We start from the raw sequence: 19,498 nt of genomic DNA on the forward strand, positions 1-19,498 counted from the left end.
GCAACTGGCCATTAGACGAGGCACAAGACAAAAAGAGATGAATAGATTTCAAACAAGACCATGCTAATGTAATTCCACACGTTCCAAACATATTTCAGGAAAAACGCTCTCCCAATAGGGTACTCTGATCGCCACATGTGTGAATAATTCATGGTAACGATTAGCCACACAAACAAACAAAAGCACCTAACACAAACAAAACAAAAACTCTGGGTACACATCTGATGCATGGGGTCGAAGTATAGCTGGGCTTAAATTAACCCCCAGGACGATCGATGTTAGTAAATTTGAGGACAACAGGAGGGTCCACATTGTGATAGAAAAAGGGAGAAGAAAAAAAACTCAACCAAAGGTAAAATACTCTGATCGCCACGAGTGAATTATTTATAGTAACGATTAGTAAGGGGCCCCATCGTCTTCCACCCAACCGCGTGAATGATAGGGGGTCTTTAATGTTGGCCAGTCTGAATGGACGATCATGGGGCCGCAGTTAGTAGGCTGTACAAAGTCTGGGAAATAACAACATTAAAACAAACGAAAAGTCTTCACAATGGGCACATACTCACAGCTTCACACTATACTTGCAAAATACGAGGCTACGCACAGGGTTTCCGCAAATCACCAAGTAGTAACAATGGTGTTCACAAGATGTGCTTCGTGTTCAAGAAATTTGAATTTGTACGGGTCGGACTGGCCTTGTTTTGTTTGTCCAAATGATTTTGCCGGCTCTAATTACAATTGTGTTTTGTTAGTGGTTTGTCACTATAGCCTACATTTTTGAAGGGCTTATTTGAAATGATTAAGAATTGATGATGTAAATTCCATTTTCTGTAACTGCCAAGGAATGTTCCATAACTCATCTAGCCTACTATCGAAAACATGAGTCGGTCAAATCGAAAAACTTAAAACAAAAAAAAAATATATATATATATATATATATATATATAAAAAAAACGTCTAAATTGAGCAATACTCGTTGTTGTTATTATGGTGCACGAGAATAGATTATTTACTTGTGTATTATTGAACAATTATTTCAATAGAACAGGAACGATTACGCATACCTACGTCCCTGCAAACTTTCAATGCAAAGTATAATGTCCACACTTCTGATCAACATACCTGCCAGGTATGTTCACCAGGCCATGTAGGCCACGCCCACTTCGAAGAATCAGACCCATATGAGGGCCTCGTCAACATTCAAGGCTGCTCACTTTGAACAGCTCCCCATCCATCGGACCCCGCACGGCTTCCCTGACTGCATTGAATTAGGCCTTTATTCAAGCAAAACATTGAAAATGTCTTCTTCTGGGTAAGTTTGAATGCGTCCGATATTTTCGGAACAGTTGCGAGAGACAGACCCATTTGAACGCTGTTATAAACTGTGTTATAAAGTGTGACTAAAATGACGAATAACCCTTGAACATAGCCTACAACAAATACAGAACAGCTATGGGCCTAGTGAAAGTTCTACATTTTGTTTCATTAACCTAAGTAATTCAACGGTATGTTTGCAACCTATAACACGTGTTTGTATTTTCATGTCTTTCTTTCAGGAACAGAAATGTGCTGGTGTGCAAGTTCTGCTTCACCGTCCAGCCATCCCTTTCGGTGCACCTTAGGAGAAGGTGTATGAAGAATTCCACTGCAGATGAAATCAAGGACGTGGTCGACGAAGCCAAGAGGACTTTCTCCAGACTCGCGTCCAAAGCTAGCGTTTGGGACTACTCTACCCTGAAAGAAATTGTCGGCGAGGACTCACGGGTTGCCAGTCTAATTGGCGAGATGAAGAACCGAGGCATTTGGGTTACCAACGTCCCCTCGGCCACGGGCTCCCAGGAAGACGCCGGTTCAAGCGCGCCCTCTCAACCGTATGTACTTATTCACGTTTTTTGTTTGTTTTTTTTGTTGTCGTCGTCGTGAACTCTATCGTGTGTGTATATATTTATATGGTGCGAGTTGAATGTTTCAGTTTTTTAAACGAACAATTTGTCCTGTGTGTGTCCTTCTTTAGGCCCCAGATCCCCCAGGTTCAACACCCACACGAGTGCCTTTTACTCTTGAGGGCAGCAAAGATGGACTTTCTGGCCGTCGTCTCGAAAGTCAAGCATGCGAAGGCCATTTCCAAAATAGATGGAGCTCTATTTCTGAACTACATCATGGCTGTCTTGCTCCTGAAACATCTTTTGCGGCCGAGCATTCTGGAAAAAATGACGGTAAGTGCCCTTGTCTATTTCATGGCTATTTATTCGTAATCTGTATATACCATGTAAACTCTAAATGCTGCGACTAAATCAAATCGAATTTGTTCTAAGGTCAAGGAGTGGCTGGAAAGAAGTTCAGTCTCCTTTGATGGTAGCCAAGTGTCGGTGACTGGTATCCGGGAACACGAGACAGCAGCTACACCAGATGTGTTTTTTTGCCTGGACGAAGAAGAGGATTCTGTGAGTAAAACCGAATACGTAGAAATACATGTATAGCTCTAATGATAACAATTGAGATTTCATCTTTGGGAGCATAATGTGTACGAAACGTTTTTTAATAATGCCCTTTTAATGTGTTCACAGTGGTTCTCCATGTACTTTGAGCAAGTCAGGCCTGACTTTTTAAGGCCCTCTCAAGTCGGAGTAGAGGACTTCCCCCATTTTTTCATCGCCCCAGCTGGAAGACCTGTCGTGAACCATCCAGAGTACTTGAACAGATTCCACAAACAGTGAGTGAAACGTTTATGGCCCTACAATGAACTATGACATGTTTTCCTTTTCATAAACAGTTTAGAATGTTGTCGTGGTACACAACTAATCATTTGTTTGTGACGTCTTCAAGGTATCATTGTCCAAAGGTCACCGGTAAGATGGCCAGACGGGCGTTTCAGACGGCCACCGCCCAGAACATGGGCACTCAAAGGCAGTCGCACCTGGCAAGCTACCTGTCACACGGCGACCCAGTGGCTCAACAGAGTTGGCAGACGGCAAAGTTTGATTTCTTTGCCGAAGGAGCGAAACTGTTGAAACAGTTGGCGTCTGATCCCAAGTAAGCTTATTCCTACAACATCCCTTTTAAACCTTCATAGTTTAGAATTGCTTAAAAAAATGTACACATTCTCATATATTTGTATGTCAATATTTGTTTCTTTATTTCATAGCTCTGACCCGCTAGAAACGCCTGCAAAACGGCCTCGACTTGCGTCCACTAGTTCGGCTAAAGCTGAGGAGCAAGCCATATTTGCCTTGCTGACTGCGTCCTTCCCGGTGACCCTGCACGGTAGCCTGCCACCGACACAACAGCGCGCACACCTCACCGGGCAACATGACCGCATCTGCTACGACAAGTGGCGCGCAGACCAGATGAACATGCGCGCAAAACATGTGTTGTGTAAGTAATCCATTCCATATTTAAAAGTTTGCAGTTTCACAGACTAGTTTAACAGTGATGCTGGCATCTTGTTGGCTCTTTTTGTTCTGACTAACCAAATAGCACAATGTACTCGAGATAAACTCATTCTTTTGTTTGTTTATTGACTTTTCACAGCTACATTCTCCCGGCGCCAGCCCACAGAGAGTAGGCTCCAGGCCTGGATGAGCGCGCAAGGCTGGAACACCAACTGTCCAGACGCCAAAGACATCCTGGCGCAATGGAAGCCCCTCGAAAGCGTTTCCGACGCGGCGAACAACGAGGCCATCCAAATCCTGGCCAGGTCACAGAAGTGGACCGGACTGGTGCCCTTGCCGGTTCAAGGAAAAGGACAGGGGGTGTTTACGACCAGACGCTTCCTGAAGAACGAAATTGTTTGTGACTATCATGGCAGAGTGATTTCAAAAGACGAGGGCGAGTCCATTCAACGCAGCACTCCTTCTGGTGAAATGGGATACCTTTTCTTCTTCAAGGACAAAGGCGTTGGAAAGTGTATCGATGCACGCGCCAACAGCTGCCTATGTCACCCTGACATGACCATTTTTGGTAGGCTGATCAACCACTCTGCCAAACAAGCGAATCTCAAACCGAGACATTTTAAGGTCGAGTCGGGGGGCACCTCTACAAACACCATCCTGTTCTTTGCGGCAAGAGACATAAAGGTCAACGAGGAACTGATGTACGACTACGGAATAAAGAAAACATCTTTTTCTGGGGAAGGACTGGATTTGGAATGGCTTTGAACTGAGTTTGGAAGTCAGAAGAGGGCCATGGCTTGTTCAAATCATATGTTTAAAGTTGTTTATAGTTGTTTATTTTCTGAATATATTTTTCTAATCTTCTCTGGGAATGTTTCAGTGAAAAATAAAAGTTATCGTTCTACACACTTTGTGTTTTTTCTACTTCACACATCCTCTAGGGTGAATTCAGGTATACAGGCTATATTGGGAGATTTTCTTTTGTAATTCAATCTGCTGAGTTTAAGATTTTCTTCAAGTTCCAAACATAACCCAATAAATGAGACATTTCTGAATTCCTCAAGGTATCCACATTATTTAAGTGTAAAAAATAAGTCTTCATAATATTTTAGAAATGCATGGCTCACTATTTTAGTGGAGCTGACAAAAAAACGAATTTTCAGCAACTTGTTTGGTAATTTGGGACAGTATGTCTGGTAACACATTTGGGACACAGACTCATGGGTGTAGATTAATGTAGCCTATACTGAAGCTTGATGGGCCAATTCAAATTTGAATGGGTTATAGGCCCTGCTAGACGAGTGAGAAGAACACATCGTTATTGATTGCGCATTCATAAGTGGTTCGCGAGACAATAACCAAATGACAACGCTTCTCTCCCGCGCGTAATAGCCAGCGCTCGTGTTACGGATTCGTGTTATTGCAACAAATATGCTGCAGTCCAAGGCAAAAGTGAAATGCCTTTTCCTTATGCTGTCCCAAATGACCCGATGTCCCAATATAGCCCACCTGAATTCACCCATATACTGGAGCCTTGACTGCACGAAGCTGCTTGATGGGCCAATTTAAATTTGAATGGGTTACAATTCCCTCCCACGGCCGATGGGTGCGAGTTTGTCATTCCATCTGGGCTATCTCGATTGACAAGAACATATTGATTGCACATTGATAAGTGGTTCGCGAGACAATAACCAAATGACAACGCTTCTCTCCCGCGCGTAATAGCCAGCGCTCGTGTTACGGATTCGTGTTATTGCAACAAATATGCTGCAGTCCAAGGCAAAAGTGAAATGCCTTTTCCTTATGCTGTCCCAAATGACCCGATGTCCCAATATAGCCCACCTGAATTCACCCATATACTGGAGCCTTGACTGCACGAAGCTGCTTGATGGGCCAATTTAAATTTGAATGGGTTACAAGTTTGTCATTCCATCTGGGCTATCTCGATTGAGAAGAACACATCGTTATTGATTCCATTCACAAGTACTAGCCAGCGCTCTTTTTCAGAGTACATTTTGGAGCAGCCTTTTGACAGCTGCTCCGTTCGTCATTCATTAGTGTCTGGATATCGGGTCTCCTCTACCATATTTACAGCCATGACCAAATGACCTCCTCCAATAAAAGTGGCCAGGGGGGAGTCAATTCATAGGGGTTCATTTCATGGATTGTGGCTTTACATATATATACATTCACACCCACGATACGAGACATACAACTGCCCCCCCCCGGCCACAATGTCAAACTGTTTGGGCTCGATATATATGGCTGGTTATGGTACGTTATCCGGGTCACGGTGACATTGGAATGAATACAAAACCGGAATCATCCAAACACATGCGTTGTGTTTCCTGTAACATATAAACACATGGGTTGTGTTTCCTGTAACATATAAACACATGGGTTGTGTTTGGATGTTTAGATTGTGCCAAAGCCACCCAGTGGCACAACTCCCCGATGTAAAAGCACGCGCTCTGTTACGTCAGAGTCAAAGTCAGAGCTCATTGGATTGCATTCAAGCACAACGGACATATGTGACATGAGTGGTCTTTTAAAAACTGGCGAGGCTGGAGGAAGACCTAAGTCACGTAATGTGTTGGCAAAGTGTCGTTGAGATGCTCTTGCGCATGGTTGTGTCGGAAGAGACCGCGCGCCTCAGTGCGCCACTGCTCGCCATAGCGCGCCACAGCGTCCGAATCCTCAATGAGCAAAACAGCAGACCAGATCTTCACAACTATAAGCACATTCTCAGCTTCACACTATTGGCGAAATACTACACACAGTGGTTTTGCAAATCACTAAGTCATAATGTTGTTTACAATATGTGCTTCATGTTTTGGGCTACTCGCAATGTTTTGGGGCTCTCTTGTTGTTATTATCAGTGACCTATGCACTTTGTAACGCTCTCTCTTGGAAGTCGCTTTGGATAAAGGCGTCTTCTAAATGAATGAATGTATACAATGGATCAAGTGTTTTTTGCCCAGTTCGGTAAAGTGCCCACTAGATGGCAGTGTAAGAGCACAAATAGTAAGGGCAGAGCCTCTAGTCAATGTGATGGGTATGAGCATAAATTGTGTTGTCATAACTGTTGTAAAAGGATTTTGCATTCCCCTGTAAACTAATGGCTTGTGTTCTGTTCCAATCCTTTAACCTAGCGTCCTCAGGTCTAACCCCGACAATGTCTTGTAGACGGGATGGCCAGTCGGGACAGAAGCCGGGGTGGAGCAGGAGTGCGCGGCGCTTTGGCAACACGTCAGAGGAAGACTTCGCCATCTTGAACTTTGTGTCCAAGCGCAAGAGTGAGACCCGAGGTATCCTGCTGTGGCTGGAATTGGAGAAGCGGGGTCTGATAAATCGCAGCTGCCGGTCCACAAAGGTTTGCTATCAGAAGCACCTTTGTGTTTCATTGCTGCAGAACCAGAGGAGGGGAGGACACAGGGTTAGACAGGTAGAGGACTTGGGGTTAGGCCAGGGGTGGGGTTTGTTGCGTTCAGGATCGCGGACGAGGGGGAGCACGCGGGGGTTTAGGGTTAGAGAGGGAAGAGGACTTGGGGTTAGGCCAGAGGAGGGGAGAACACAGGGTTAGACAGGTAGAGGACTTGGGGTTAGGCCAGGGGTGGGGTTTGTTGCGTTCAGGATCGGGGACGAGGGGGAGCACGCGGGGGTTTAGGGTTAGACAGGTAGAGGACTTGGGGTTAGGCCAGAGGAGGGGAGGACACAGGGTTAGACAGGTAGAGGACTTGGGGTTAGGCCAGGGGTGGGGTTTGTTGCGTTCAGGATCGGGGACGAGGGGGAGCACGCGGGGGGTTAGGGTTAGACAGGTAGAGGACTTGGGGTTAGGCCAGAGGAGGGGAGAACACAGGGTTAGACAGGTAGAGGACTTGGGGTTAGGCCAGGGGTGGGGTTTGTTGCGTTCAGGATCGGGGACGAGGGGGAGCACGCGGGGGGTTAGGGTTAGACAGGTAGAGGACTTGGGGTTAGGCCAGGGGTGGGGTTTGTTGCGTTCAGGATCGGGGACGAGGGGGAGCACGCGGGGGGTTAGGGTTAGACAGGTAGAGGACTTGGGGTTAGTGCTGGGTTTGGGCCCTATAGGTGATTGCTGATGGTTGAGCGTATACTGTGCTGTGCCACATAAGTCAAAATAAAATAAAAAAATTAAAAACTCTTTCACTTTCCCTTGTCCCTTCCTTCCTTGAAAATAGTTGTCACCCAGAGAGTTTGCGTGGGCGGGGTGGTACACACCATCACCTTCCCGCAGTGTTGGTGTTAGAATTGGGTCGGTGGTTTGGGGAGCTTGGGGTTATGGCTCAGGGTTTGGCTGTTGGCGTTGGCCTGGGGTGAGAACGTAGAGGTACACAATGGGTCGGGCTGAAGTAACGTGTCCGTTCTGATACAGCAGGTGCTGTGTGGCGACGATGGTTGAGTGTAAAAATAGTCACATGACTTGGCAGAGTGACGTCGTGACGTTTTTGAGCCCCCCAAACGCCAAACCCCTCCCTCCAATTGAGCTCTATAAATGGAGCAGAGGGCGCATGGGCGGGTGGGCGGGCTAAATTTTCAGAGTAAATTTTGCAGCCCGCTTCTGACAGCGGCTCCGTTCATCCCTATTCATTTGGGGTCCACCGTTATTAATGTGGGGTTATTGCTGTTATTAATGTGGGGTTATTCCTGTGCTGCGGCAATGCGCTTCTCATCCCCGTTGTGACGGGTGTGTCTTTTTGTTGGCGTTTAGCTGTTGATAAAAGGCTGTCATTACTGAGCAAAGTCGATGTATTGTGCATAGCTCCGTAGCGGGGCGAGGGCGGCATGGGAAGACGTTGTGCGCGCAACACAGCTCATGCACCCACATACAATGTGTACAGTGGAGAATGCCCGCAGTCATTTGTGTGTGAGTCGTGTTTAGCTGTTCGTGAGAGTGTGGATTTGTTGAGCAAAGTGTATATACACATATTGCCGAGTGGCTATTGCACGCTGTCGTGTTGCGCCCACAGCGCGCCACAGTCCAGAGTCCGTGCTGCGCGTCTCCCCCAGTCAAAAGCCAGCGCTCCAGTTACGGATTTGTGTTATTGCAACAAATATGCTGCAGTCCCGCAGGGGGCGCCGCACGGCCGGCCGGCTGGTCAAAATGCATTGCTTCAAATGAAGAAGACGAACGCGTCGTTCACTCTCTGTGGTCGTCATTGATTTCGTTCGCAAGTGGCGAGCCAGACCAAAACCCCCGTTTCATTTTATCCTAATGTGTGAACATGTGAGAAAAAATGATAAAGAAAACGATCAGTGATAAAGAGAAGCAATCGTCGATCCATAAATTCATCAATCAATCAATCAATCAATCAATCAATCCAAGCTTCTGCTCCAAATGACGTCAGTGCGGTCAGCTGTGGGGTTTCATTGGGGTTTCATTGGGGTTTGGGGGGATAGCCTAGCCCTCCTAGCCAGCCTGTGGGTAGTGGGCATACGTAGGTAGGTAGGTAGGGTAGGTAGGTAAGGGAGAGCCCACGAGCATGGCACTCATTTGCATGGCACTCGTTTACATACCGCTAGCCCATTGGTCGAGGCACTTTGACACCGCCCAGAAAATGTCAAGACAGTGCACGGACGTTACAGGGTTTTGAAACTTTGCGCCACCCTGTGGACAAAAAAAGCCACTGCGACAGTCAAAGTCGAGCACTAGGTCAACGGTTGTGGCCTCGGGCGTCTGGTGAAGCCCTCGTGCTTGCTACGAGTCTGAGAGGCGCGCGCGGGCGATCTCCCTGCATTCAGCAGGCCTCCAGCTTTCCGTGGGCATGCGTTGTGTGGGCGTTTGTCCCCCGATTGGCCCCCCTCGGACAGGCCAAGGCGCTAGGCGTGGCGTGATGTTTTTGCACTGGTCACTGTTCATCTCACCGTGATAATACCCGAGGGGCACACCTGTACGGCCACTCTTTGTCAGACTCCCAAAGCCCCTCTGAAGTGGAATATACATGGCGGTCTTTCATGGGAGCTTGAGGACGGGGCTTGGGGCTTGGGGCTTGGGGCTTGGGGCTTGGGGCTTGGGGCTTGGGGCTTGGGGCTTGGGGCTTGGGGCTTGGGGTAAGGGATAGCCCACGAGCATGGCACTCCTTTGAATGGCACTCGTTTACACATCGCGAGCCCATTGGCCCACAATAGAATAAAGGCTCGATTGTATAAACACTATCCCTCATCATTAGTGCATGTAGGCCTATGTAGGGTTTAGAGCAATGCAGATATTTTACTGAACAGCAGACAGACAGACAGACAGACAGACAGACAGACAGACAGACAGACAGACAGACAGACAGACAGACAGACAGACAGACAGACAGACAGACAGACACACACACACACACACACACACACACAGACACACACAGACACAGACACACACAGACACACACAGACACACACACACACAGAGAGATGCTCAAAACAGTAACCCTTTGATATGTTAGGTGAGAAACAAGTGGATTCCCCTTTCCCGCGCTGCGCACCAGCATAAACGTATACAAAGTTACCGATAAATGGGTACTGTCTAGACAGTGTTTGTGTGTGTGTGCGCGTGTGCATGTGCGGGAAACTGAGAGACGGGAGATATGTGTGCAGGTTCTCGAGGGAAGGCAGATTGCAGCCAATCACCTTCTCTGCAGTGCGGATGACACGCTGCAGCCTGCTCTTGTCCTTGGCAGTGGCAGCAGCAGCAGCAGCAGCAGCGTACCAGGTCAACAAAAATAAGAAGGCAAGTGAAAAAGGCAGGTAACAGCTGTTTTCTTGCGAATCTTGCACTGCGCCACCTTAACTGGGTTGTGCTCCTTTGCACTGACGACTGTCATATACAGTGCCAACTGTTTGCATTCAGCACCGTACTTCTAACTGTAATATGCAATCAATTTCCACTGCACTTTGACACTTTTTTTTTTTTTTAAGGATAGCTTCTGTCCATACTTTATTGCACAACACCTGCACTTACTTCTGGCCAGACCTAAACTACATTTGGTTGCCTTGTACCTGTACTTGTGTAATGACAATAAAGTTGAATCTAATCTCATCTTTGGTTCTCCAGGGTGGAATGCAGGAGAAAATCAACGGGAACCACATTGAAAAAAAGGACCAGGAGCCCTCGTCATCGTTGTTACCTGTTGGGATGTCCTGAAACTATGAACGCCAACGCAGGTAAGTAATACACAAGGTAAGTGATGTACAAGAAGTAACATACACATAGGAAAAGGTTCACACACACACACATATATATATATATATATATATATATTTATTCAAACACTAACAGTGTCTGCAGGTAGGTAGGTAGGTAGGTGGGTGCCAAATATTTGGAGATCAAGGTAAGTGGTGTTGCAACGTTTTTTAGTGTGTAGGTGAGTGCCATTTTTGGACATCGTTACCATTGTTTGAGCTGCTAAATCAATGCTAAACACACACACACACACACACAGACACACACAGACACACACAGACACACACAGACACACACACAGACACACACAGACACACACAGACACACAGAGACACACACACACACACACACACACAGAGAGAGATGCTCAAAACAGTAACCCTTTGATATGTTAGGTGAGAAACAAGTGGATTCCCCTTTCCCGCGCTGCGCACCAGCATAAACGTATACAAAGTTACCGATAAATGGGTACTGTCTAGACAGTGTTTGTGTGTGTGTGCGCGTGTGCATGTGCGGGAAACTGAGAGACGGGAGATATGTGTGCAGGTTCTCGAGGGAAGGCAGATTGCAGCCAATCACCTTCTCTGCAGTGCGGATGACACGCTGCAGCCTGCTCTTGTCCTTGGCAGTGGCAGCAGCGTACCAGGTCAACAAAAATAGGAAGGCAAGTGAAAAAGGCAGGAATGCAAATGGATGCGTTGTGAAATTGTGTGTTTGCTTTTCTTTTGCAGGTGCTCTGTGGCGATGGACGAGTGTGTAAATCACGTGTCTGCAGGGAAAGGTAGGTGCCACATATTTGGAGATCAAGGTAAGTGTTGTTGCAACGTTTTTTAGTGTGTAGGTGAGTGAGGGGGTGCTCCTGGAAGTGTGTGACCAGTGTTGTTTGTAGCTGTGCCAGGCGGTTTGTTGTTCTGGTGTTGTTTCAGCCTGGTGTCTATCGATGCCCCGGTTTCTCCAACGTAGTGTTTGTGGCAGAGGGTGCAGGTGATGACGTAAACCACATTGGAGGTTTGTGAAGTGAGACTGCCCGGAACCGGAGCTGATGTGTGACTGTGGGGGTTTGTGATGAATTTTCCGTTCTTGTAGGGACTCCACTACCTGCCATCGAGCACATCCAGAGGAAACGCTGTCTGCATCGAGCTCGCAGCATCCTCCAGGACTCCCCTCGCCCAGCCGACACACGTCTGCCTTCACTTTGTCACTTGCACTACTGGAATGTCAATTTGCAACCACTGTCTGTTTATTGCAGTCACAGCTGTTTACAGTAACAGCTGTTTACTTGCGAATCTTGCACTGCGCCACCTTAACTGGATTGTGCTCCTTAGCACTGACGACTGTCATATGCAGTGCCAACTGTTTGCATTCAGCACCGTACTTTTAACTGTAATATGCAATCAATTTCCACTGCACTTTGACACTTTTTTTTTTTTTTAAGGATAGCTTCTGTCCATACTTTATTGCACAACACCTGCACTTACTTCTGGCCAGACCTAAACTACATTTGGTTGCCTTGTACCTGTACTTGTGTAATGACAATAAAGTTGAATCTAATCACATCTTTGGTTCTCTAGGTTGGAATGCAGAAGAAAATCAACGGGAACCACATTTTAAAAAAGGACCAGGAGCCCTCGTCATCGTTGTTACCTGTTGGGATGTCCTGAAACTATGAACGCCAACGCAGGTAAGTAATACACAAGGTAAGTGATGTACAAGAAGTAACATACACATAGGAGAAGGTTCACACACACACACACATATATATATATATATATATTTATTCAAACACTAACAGTGTCTGCAGGTAGGTAGGTAGGTGGGTGCCAAATATTTGGAGATCAAGGTAAGTGTTGTTGCAACGTTTTTTAGTGTGTAGGTGAGTGCCATTTTTGGACATCTTTACCATTGTTTGAGCTGCTAAATCAATGCTAAACACACACACACACACACACACACACACAGACACACACAGACACACACAGACACACACACACAGAGAGAGATGCTCAAAACAGTAACCCTTTGATATGTTAGGTGAGAAACAAGTGTATTCCCCTTTCCCGCGCTGCGCACCAGCATAAACGTATACAAAGTTACAGATAAATGGGTACTGTGTAGACGGTGATTGTGTGTTTTTTTTGCAGGTGCATCATGAGCGTGCATGTAGGCCTACATAGGGTTTGGGGCAATGCAGATATTGTTGCAAGGCGTTGTCATAACTGTTGTAAAAGGATTTTGCATTCCCCTGTAAACTAATGGCTTGTGTTCTGTTCCAATCCTTTAACCTAGCGTCCTCAGGTCTAACCCCGACAATGTCTTGTAGACGGGATGGCCAGTCGGGACAGAAGCCGGGGTGGAGCAGGAGTGCGCGGCGCTTTGGCAACACGTCAGAGGAAGACTTCGCCATCTTGAACTTTGTGTCCAAGCGCAAGAGTGAGACCCGAGGTATCCTGCTGTGGCTGGAATTGGAGAAGCGGGGTCTGATAAATCGCAGCTGCCGGTCCACAAAGGTTTGCTATCAGAAGCACCTTTGTGTTTCATTGCTGCAGAACCAGAGGAGGGGAGGACACAGGGTTAGACAGGTAGAGGACTTGGGGTTAGGCCAGGGGTGGGGTTTGTTGCGTTCAGGATCGCGGACGAGGGGGAGCACGCGGGGGTTTAGGGTTAGAGAGGGAAGAGGACTTGGGGTTAGGCCAGAGGAGGGGAGAACACAGGGTTAGACAGGTAGAGGACTTGGGGTTAGGCCAGGGGTGGGGTTTGTTGCGTTCAGGATCGGGGACGAGGGGGAGCACGCGGGGGTTTAGGGTTAGACAGGTAGAGGACTTGGGGTTAGGCCAGGGGTGGGGTTTGTTGCGTTCAGGATCGGGGACGAGGGGGAGCACGCGGGGGGTTAGGGTTAGACAGGTAGAGGACTTGGGGTTAGGCCAGAGGAGGGGAGAACACAGGGTTAGACAGGTAGAGGACTTGGGGTTAGGCCAGGGGTGGGGTTTGTTGCGTTCAGGATCGGGGACGAGGGGGAGCACGCGGGGGGTTAGGGTTAGACAGGTAGAGGACTTGGGGTTAGGCCAGGGGTGGGGTTTGTTGCGTTCAGGATCGGGGACGAGGGGGAGCACGCGGGGGGTTAGGGTTAGACAGGTAGAGGACTTGGGGTTAGTGCTGGGTTTGGGCCCTATAGGTGATTGCTGATGGTTGAGCGTATACTGTGCTGTGCCACATAAGTCAAAATAAAATAAAAAAATTAAAAACTCTTTCACTTTCCCTTGTCCCTTCCTTCCTTGAAAATAGTTGTCACCCAGAGAGTTTGCGTGGGCGGGGTGGTACACACCATCACCTTCCCGCAGTGTTGGTGTTAGAATTGGGTCGGTGGTTTGGGGAGCTTGGGGTTATGGGTTAGGGTTAGGGTTAGGGTTAGGGTTAGGGTTAGGGTTAGGTAAGGGAGAGCCCACGAGCATGGCACTCATTTGCATGGCACTCGTTTACATACCGCTAGCCCATTGGTCGAGGCACTTTGACACCGCCCAGAAAATGTCAAGACAGTGCACGGACGTTACAGGGTTTTGAAACTTTGCGCCACCCTGTGGACAAAAAAAGCCACTGCGACAGTCAAAGTCGAGCACTAGGTCAACGGTTGTGGCCTCGGGCGTCTGGTGAAGCCCTCGTGCTTGCTACGAGTCTGAGAGGCGCGCGCGGGCGATCTCCCTGCATTCAGCAGGCCTCCAGCTTTCCGTGGGCATGCGTTGTGTGGGCGTTTGTCCCCCGATTGGCCCCCCTCGGACAGGCCAAGGCGCTAGGCGTGGCGTGATGATTTTGCACTGGTCACTGTTCATCTCACCGTGATAATACCCGAGGGGCACACCTGTACGGCCACTCTTTGTCAGACTCCCAAAGCCCCTCTGAAGTGGAATATACATGGCGGTCTTTCATGGGAGCTTGAGGACGGGGCTTGGGGCTTGGGGCTTGGGGCTTGGGGCTTGGGGCTTGGGGCTTGGGGCTTGGGGTAAGGGATAGCCCACGAGCATGGCACTCCTTTGAATGGCACTCGTTTACACATTGCGAGCCCATTGGCCCTCAATAGAATAAAGGCTCGATTGTATAAACACTATCCCTCATCATTAGTGCATGTAATTTGCTCGAGGACGAAATGGCGTGTTCATTTCAGAGTAACTTCCATGTCAAAGCGGGGGTATCTGTTCGTCGTGGGCTTTTATTTTTTAAGATAATATAAACCACTTTTTGGAGGTGAACTCTTTGATTGGTCAGTTCCTCCCATAGACTTATAGTGGATACCGGAAAAGTGCTCAGTGAGGCAAGCGAGAGCGCTAAATGGACCGCGCCATCTTTCAAGTTCCGGTTCGTCCGGTCCCAAACAATAGGCGCGTTCGACTTCATGCAGCACCGGCGGCGCCGACAGCCAGCTGCAGCCAACTGCCTTGAAGCTGAGAATGCCATTGGCTGCTTCAAGTCAGCCGGGCTGCAGGCGATGCCGGCACTGCATAAAGTCGAGCGCACCTATAAACTCCCTTCCGTGAACACCCCGTCACTAGAAACAAAACCGGCTAGCATTGCGGATTATATCAACGTGTATGAATAGACCCTGTGCAGAGGTGGTGCTTTTCCCTTATAATAATTTCATTGTATGTAACTTTTAATAAAAATTAACAATAATACAAACATTTAATATGGAGATTATTCTCGATTCCGTCCCCAGCTCCTGTCCTGAGATATGTCTCCTGTCATGCTAGCCCTAACCCCAGCTCCTTGTCCATGTCCTCCTCTCCTGCACATAGGATCCTCACATAGCATGCACAATGACAGTTTTTTTTTTACTGTCGCTATGTTCAAGTATTTTAGTCAGTCTTTTTGTCAGGTACACAGATCAACACAAGGTTAGACTGGGCACTGAAATTCTTAAGACAAGACAACGCAAGCACCTGGCATAACATAACATATAAGTACACAGAACATAATTTACATCTATGCTGAGCTTTTATTTGTCATGTACACAGAACAACACAAGGACACACGCTAGGACACATTTCTCAACATTTATGTCACTTTTTCCAAAATCTTCACACAGTGATCACAACACAAGTATATTCGATTAGATTAGACTTTAGTTTAACAGTTTTGAAACAGCCTGAATGGACTGTAACTGTAGGGTCAAATGTCCACATTTTCAGCCCAAGCTTTTTAAGACAATAACATGTCCATATTCACCTCAACAAAAAAAAAAACACAATTCACAGGATGTACACACAACATGACCCATTTTAAAGAGTTTTAAGGAAGCAATTTGAAATATTGTCTATTGCCTCATCAGAATGTCCGAAAAGTGATTGCTTTCTTTTTAAAGGCATCATGAGTGCGTGTGGGTGTTCTGGCATTGATGCAAAGGTCGACGTAGAGCTTGTATGCTGCTATTGATGCACTTCCTCCATGTGCCTGAATTGCTTGGTGTGCAAGGTCAAGTTCTTGGGAAGACCAACGCATTTTATACCCAGCTGGTAAGGCCAGACTGGGCGTGTGGGTTACTGTCTGTTGTTGCTGATTGTCATCGCGCAGCAGGTCTTCAAAGTCTTCTTCCTGTTGATGTTGTTGTGGTTGTTCGTGCCAGGCATCAGGCTTTACCTGGCTTAGCCCCACTTGCAGAGGTGTTATTTTAAAGGGTATTTCGTGGTCTAGGCGATATATCCTCAGTTTACTTACACCCGGTAAAATGGTTTTGCTTTGTATCTGCAAAAGTCTGAGCCTGGCTTGTGTGACGGGGAGCGCCATTTCGAGCCTGGACAAGCTGTTGTAGTCCACGTAAACACCCTGCTGCAGCAAGGCTACACAACTGAGGAAAGTGCAGACAGTAACCAGTTGTGGCCTACTCAGATTCCGTCTCTCTCCATCCAGACGCTCCAGCACGGCTAGCATCCATGGCATTCCGTTCTCTTTGGCGGCGGCCAAATTCTTTTCAAAGGTCAGCCCTCTGGAAATCAGTTCGACCACAACGTCTGCTTCGAAAAGAGCTGCTCTGGCTTGCGGCGTCGGGTTCTGCAGGGGGGCGAGCACGTTCCAGTAGTCCCGTTTGTTCCAACTCACCTTTACATTGCGCGTCTCGTCGTGCAGTTTGATGGCAGGGAAAAAAGTGATAGCCAGGGAAGTCAAAGCGGAATCTAAGATGTCTCTTACTGGCTTACCAGCTGCCTCCAGGAGAGCGGCCGCCCTTCCATACGTGTATGGAAATGCAAACATTTTGACTTTTAACAGCTGTTCCACTAGCTGACCAGTGCTGAGTGTGCCAGTGCAACGGCCGAAACTGGGTGGTTCGTTTTTGGTGAATGCTTCAAGGGACAAGTTGTTGTTTTCCAGCAGATCTGAAAGGACGACTCTTAACAGGCGTTTGCCTATGACGGGGAAAGCTGCCTCCACGTAATCCGCGAACGCAAATACTCTTTGAATTCGGGCCTTCTGCTTTTCATCTTTGGTCCAATACAAAAGTGGAGGGGGAGTGTCTTCCAAAGTGGCAGAGTTGACGGGAGCTAAGCCCAAGATTCCCCTTTCCCAGGTTAAGCTTCTTTCCTTGTCAGTGGCCGGCCCCAGGTTAGCAGCAAGAACCAAGTCATACTTGCTGGAGGGCCTTCCCCAAAAGAAGACTTCCAAAGCAATCTCGGCCTGGAAAGCAGTCCAGGACTCTGTGAATCGGCCAGTGCCTCGGCCTGCGTCAAGGGCTGCCTGTAGCGTGTCACAGAGGTGAGTTGGCAGTTCCCGCAGTAAACTGGTGAAGGTGTTGCCTCCTGGCACTCCACACTCCTCAAAAGGCAGTAGCATAGGCTCCTGTTCAATAAGGGCGCGCAGCTTTGGAACATCAAAAAAGTCTCTCCCACTGAGTGCACGGCACATCTGGTTTGCTGCACATAGCGTGACAACTTCGACCCTGGCGGCAACACGCGTTTGTAACTTTCTGGTGTGCTCTCTCATGTGAAGTAAATAGTCCCTGCTGCGGTTTGACATGGCCCTCGCGGTCATGTGGTGCATAAGCCCGCAGCAAACAATCTCCCCCGAAACAGGATGAGAGTAGTATGTACGTGTTCTGTTGTGCGGAGTATCTGCGTAGAGCTGTATGAATGTCAGTTGTTCTGGAGAAACTACAATTTGTTGGAGGCGCTTGCTGATGTCCATTTTTTTACCATCCAGATTGCTCTGAAAGTTCACAGTTTCCCTCATGGACAGGGCAGCGAACACACTGCCCTTTAATCCTACAAGCTTTTGTAGTGCGTACTTTGACCAAAAATGATGATGATCTCCACACTTGGACAGGATGTCACAAGCAGTGTGGATGCTAACACTTTTCACCCTGGCGACTTCACACAGCTGGCAAAGATTCAGGTCAGACCTTTGTTTCTGTCCAAACTTGGTCAAAATCACAATGGTCCTCAATGAATTGTTCTTCCCTGTGTTGGCTAGAGCATTGTCTATCAATGTCAAGTAAAATCCCTGGTCCGGTTCAAGGACATTGACCCTGGACAGGTCGTACATTGTGTTTTTCCGCACTGTGGGTCGCGACATGTCGTCTAATGAAAGGTTTTCTAACAACATGGTAAGTTGTGTATGCACTTCAACAAAGTACTTCAGTGTTTCGGTGTCCATGTTCTGCTGAAACTTCATCCAGTCACGTCCATCTCTTTCAGCGGGTATCAAAGCGACGGTCAAGCTCCATCCCTGTGAGGTGTTCAGAACATGAAACATGAACATGAAGTCACCCGGCCTGCAATTTCAGCTGTTGCTAAATAACATACAGTTCCTAATGGGCGTAATAGCTTTTAAAACTACCACACACAAACATACAAGTAAAAAAAAAAATGGGCGAGAGAGAATGCACCATTGAGCACAAGAAAGACAAATAATTAAATGATTACTGTGAATTACCTGGGATTCAGCCAGTTTAATCCCTTTGCAGTGCATGAGACATGCAAAACCCTTATCAGAGTAGACATGGTTGTTGCTGACGTGCTTTTTTAGCAGATGAAATGCTGGCTTCAAGTTGTACTTTGTCGGTTTATCAAAAGAGACATAGTTTAATGGCATTTTGATAGCCGCCATGTCCTGGAGCTCTAGCACCACACCATCAATGTCAAATCTGTACTCCAGAAAGGTATCTTGTTCGTATGCCGTCAGCCGGGTTGGATGAACAGAGATGTGTACGTCCTCGTCAGAGAGAAATTCTTTAACTCCGTTAAACTGACTGCGCCGGTGCGCAAGGTTGCTGGTGTTTTCTTTAGCTGTCGTGGTGTATGTCAAATGGTCAGCATCCGTTGTCGTCCTGCGCGTAAGTGAAACACAACAAGAGGATCTCCTGATGTCATAAAAGCTACTTCACAAAGGTATGTCAAGCAGATGGTCTGCATCTCATTAAAACAAACAAACTCCCAACATCTTCTAGTCTTAACACATTCTCACCATTCCCTGGGTGATAAAAAAGCCTACAGTCATGTAGTCAAAACATTACATTGTTAATTTCTCCAACAAGCAGCAATAGCTTTCAATGTCAGATCTGATCTATTCTTGTCGATACATAGTTTCCAATTTTGTAAATTAAATTGTGATCACTGGAAACAATTACTAATTCAAAGCCAAGTTAACATGACTGAAAAAATACCTCATGTTTTCCGTATCCACTCTAGCCAGAACAGAATTTTCACCCTGCAAGTAAACACGTTCCTTCATTGAATTAAATGCGTTGACGACTCATCAAATACTACAATCAATAGAAGAAAAAAAAACTAGTTAGTTACCTGCATGTCTGCATCATGGGTAGGCATTGCTGTGTGGATGGAAGTAACAGTATAGGCATGTTTAATAATACACACGTGATATTACACATTATTAGTAGGCTATGGCTTATATGTAGGCCTACTTTCGAAAACAGTAGTCGTAT

The 19,498-nt window shown here is 47.2% G+C and overlaps 1 protein-coding gene across 1 annotated transcript; it reads right to left on the bottom strand.

Moving 5' to 3' along the window:
- Positions 1-15,845: 15,845 nt before the first annotated feature.
- On the bottom strand, positions 15,846-18,129 carry LOC146281776 (uncharacterized). Its single transcript, XM_084701978.1, has one exon. It carries the CDS (start codon positions 18,127-18,129, stop codon positions 15,892-15,894), a length of 2,238 nt encoding a protein of 745 aa, XP_084558104.1. The 3' UTR covers positions 15,846-15,891.
- Positions 18,130-19,498: the final 1,369 nt, after the last annotated feature.

The sequence above is a fragment of the Hypomesus nipponensis genome, chromosome 7 (assembly GCF_054491055.1).
Source record: "Hypomesus nipponensis isolate SF chromosome 7, ASM5449105v1, whole genome shotgun sequence".
Lineage (NCBI taxonomy): Eukaryota > Metazoa > Chordata > Actinopteri > Osmeriformes > Osmeridae > Hypomesus > Hypomesus nipponensis.